Raw genomic sequence first — 3,275 nt, forward strand, 5'->3', positions numbered from 1 at the left:
GGAAAGGCTGTGTGGTGGGAAAGGCAGCTGGGGGAGTGGAGGGTGGCAGGTGTCCACGGGTCGGGAGCAGGGCCTGGGGAGGTGGGAGGGACTTCGGCTTTTATTCTGAGAGTGATGATGAGAAGCCACTAAATATTGTCACGAGAGAGAGGCATGATCCTATTTTCATTGCAAAGAGCTCCCTTTGGCTGCTGAGAGGAAGGAGGGAGGCCTCCCAGGTGCCTGAAGGGGTCCAGAGCAGAGAATGAGGGTGAGACTGGGGAGAGGCACTGGTGATGGAGCAAAGGGGACTTTTCAAGATCTATTTAGGAGACAGGACTTGTCGTGGGGAAAACAGAGGCGTCAGGGCTGCCTCCCAGCATTTGGGATGGGAGCCTGGCCCATGGCAGGAAGCAGAGTGACAACTCTGGCCTGGATGTTCATGGGTCCCTTGCCCTGACCTCAGTCATCCCAGGACCCCCGACCTTGACACTGAAGCCTACAGAGCTGGTGCGGATTCAAGGAGAGGCTGCCCAGATCGTATGCTCAGCGAGCGATGTTGATGTCAACTTTGATGTCTTCCTTCAGCACGGAGACAACAAGGTCAGTCCCTGGGGAGTCTGTCCATCCTTCTGACATGCCAGGCCCTGCAGGATGCAGCCCCCAGCCCCACCTCAAGCTGGCTCTCTGGGCTGAGGGCATGGCCCAGACCCAGAGAGGGGAATGGACTCACCCAAGATCTCAGTGCCAGTCAGTAACTGATCCAGAAGCAGGACTCGGGCTCGTGCCACTAAATCTTGTGGGGGTTGGTGGGAGGAGGCAGTACTCCACCCCCTTGACCCATGACTTTTGCCCCAGCCTGTAGACAAGAGCCACATGTCAGCTCACTTCTGACTTAGCAAGGGGTTCCTAGGCCACCTCTGAAGTCCAGGAATGTAAGAGTCCTTTCAGAAAAACTCTGGAGAGAGGACAGAAGAGGGGCTTTTCTCAGGAGGAAATGGCATTCGGCTGCTTCTAAGAACATCCTTCCTCCTTGTGCCTACCATGTGCCAGGCTAGCCCTGTGCCATTTGCCTGCTCCGTCTCACTTACTCTACAACCCTAAGAGCATGGGGCCAGTGTCAGTCCCATTTTGCAGATGAAGAAACTGAGGCTCAGAGTTCAGTCCCTGCCCAAGGAGAGGCAGATAGTAATCCTTAAAGGCTGAGAATTAGAAGCCAGATTTTTCTAATTCCTAAACAACCTCAGTATACCATTTCCATTCCTTCTGACTGCAGCTCACAATCCCTCAACAATCCGACTTCCATGACAACCGTTATCAAAAAGTCCTGACCCTCAACCTCGATCACGTAGACTTCCAAGATGCTGGCAACTACACCTGCATGGCCACCAATGCCCGGGGCATCCACTCCACCTCCATGGTCTTCTGGGTGGTAGGTAAGCATCAGGGTGGTGGGGAAGGGTCAACAGGAATCCTGGGGTGAGGGGGTGCATAAGGGGATTGACGGCAGGGAAGGAGGAGACATTGTTAGAACAGCTCGCTAGAATCCCCTTTTTCTGGGCCTGGTTAAGGAGCCACGACACTGACAGCCCTCCCAGGTCCCCCGCCCCAGAATCCCTCCCTCCCGCCTTGGAGGTCCCACAGTGCATGGCTGCATTTCATTCCAGCATCATTAGTTCTGTTTGGGGATTGGTGTCCAGTAGCTCCCTCCTGGGCTTCACTGTTCACTCATTCATTCCTTCCTTCATGCCTGGGAAACTCACGTCACAGGGACACGTGAACAGACAATGACCCAGTGCGGTCATGGGGGAAGCGTGGGGTGTCCTGGGAGCACCAAGCGAGACCCCCAACCAAGGCTTGGACAAAGTGGCCTCTAAGCTGGGACCAGGAGAATGGAGGTGGGTTAGCCAGGCAGAGGGGTGGAAAAGGAACAGCACTGCTGGCAGAGGGAACAGCATATGCAAAGGCTCAAAGGCAAAGAGAGCACAAGCGTGCGAGACATCCAGGGAAGCTGACAACAGCAGGGACATGAAGGAGAGGCAGGGCTGGTCACAGGAAAGCAAATTGGGGGGGGAGTTTGCATCGTATCCAGTGGAGGTCGTTAAATGTTTTAAGAGGAGAGTGACGAGATCAGATTGCACAGAGGGTCCACTGTGTGGTGGTCAGGAACCCACACTCCTGGGGCATATTCCAACCCGGCTCCACCAATGACTTAGGCAGGTTCCTTAATCTCTGTTTCCCCATCTGCAAAATGAGGATACTAACAGTAACTGTCTCATAGGATTGCTGTGAGAACTAAATGAATATATGAATATATATATATTTGAAGTACCTAGAATAGGACCTGGCATACAGTAAATGCTAAGTGTGCATGAGGAGATGTTATTTGAGGAGGCTCAGCCCTATGCCGTGTGGATTGGATGGGAGACTAGAGGCTGGAGACACATGACAGCAGTTAATGCAGTGGTCCAGGCTAGAGATTGCGAAGGGTGCTGGACCACGGCAGGGGCCCAGGAGAGTCTGTAATCCAGAACGGTTTCGGAGTGATAATGGACCAGACTTGGTGACTGCTGGGATGAAGGGGTGAAGGATAAAGGAGCCAAGATGACTCCCGGGTCTTTGGACAGAGTGATTGGGTGAGAGGCAGCAACAGCCACTGGGCTGAGAATCCAGAGCCAAGGGGAGTTTCTTCAAGGTGGGGACGGGCTCTGAGTCATTTCAGTCTGGCCACACCTCGTGTGTTAAAAGTTATGGGAGCCCGAGGGGAGGCGGGGAGGGGGGAGCATGAGAATCGCTACCCTCACAGCACAAACAACGCATTAGGCTTACGGAAGCACCTAAGCTCTGCTGTGGGCCCGTCCTACGCCGGGAGCTTTGAGGGCTAAGGCAGGAGAGGACATACAGTAGTCACTCAATAGATGTTTGTTTTCCTTCACACATCTGGCCGGATACTTCTCAATGCTGAGGATACAGCTACAAATGAAAGAGAGAGAAAAACCCCCTGCCCACTTGGAGTTTGTACTCTTGTTGGGAGAAGACAGCAATAAGCAAAATAAATGATAAAAAAGCAAATCAGTTTGATAGGGTTTTCAGTTTAAAATAGGGTGATCATCAAGGAAGATCTTACTGGGAAGCTGACATTTGAGCAAAGACTTGAAGTGGGTGAAGGACCAAGCCATGCAGAATCTTGGAGAAGAGAGCTTCAGGCAGAGGGCAAGCAATGTTGTTAAGGCAGGGCCATGCTCACCACATGCAAGGAGCAGGTCAGCCAGTGTGGCTGGCTGGAGCTTGAGAGG

At 53.0% G+C, this 3,275-nt stretch overlaps 1 protein-coding gene across 1 annotated transcript in view; it reads left to right on the forward strand.

Moving 5' to 3' along the window:
• Nucleotides 1-3,275, forward strand: part of LOC103086132 (macrophage colony-stimulating factor 1 receptor-like) — a 13,300-nt gene that overhangs the window by 6,715 nt on the left and 3,310 nt on the right. Inside the window, 2 exon segments of the mRNA XM_082931515.1 lie at nt 446-582; nt 1,256-1,415. Of these exon segments, the coding sequence (XP_082787641.1) occupies nt 446-582; nt 1,256-1,415 (297 nt within the window).

Source organism: Lipotes vexillifer, unplaced genomic scaffold (assembly GCF_000442215.2).
Source record: "Lipotes vexillifer unplaced genomic scaffold, Lipotes_vexillifer_v1.1 scaffold121, whole genome shotgun sequence".
Classification (NCBI taxonomy): domain Eukaryota; kingdom Metazoa; phylum Chordata; class Mammalia; order Artiodactyla; family Lipotidae; genus Lipotes; species Lipotes vexillifer.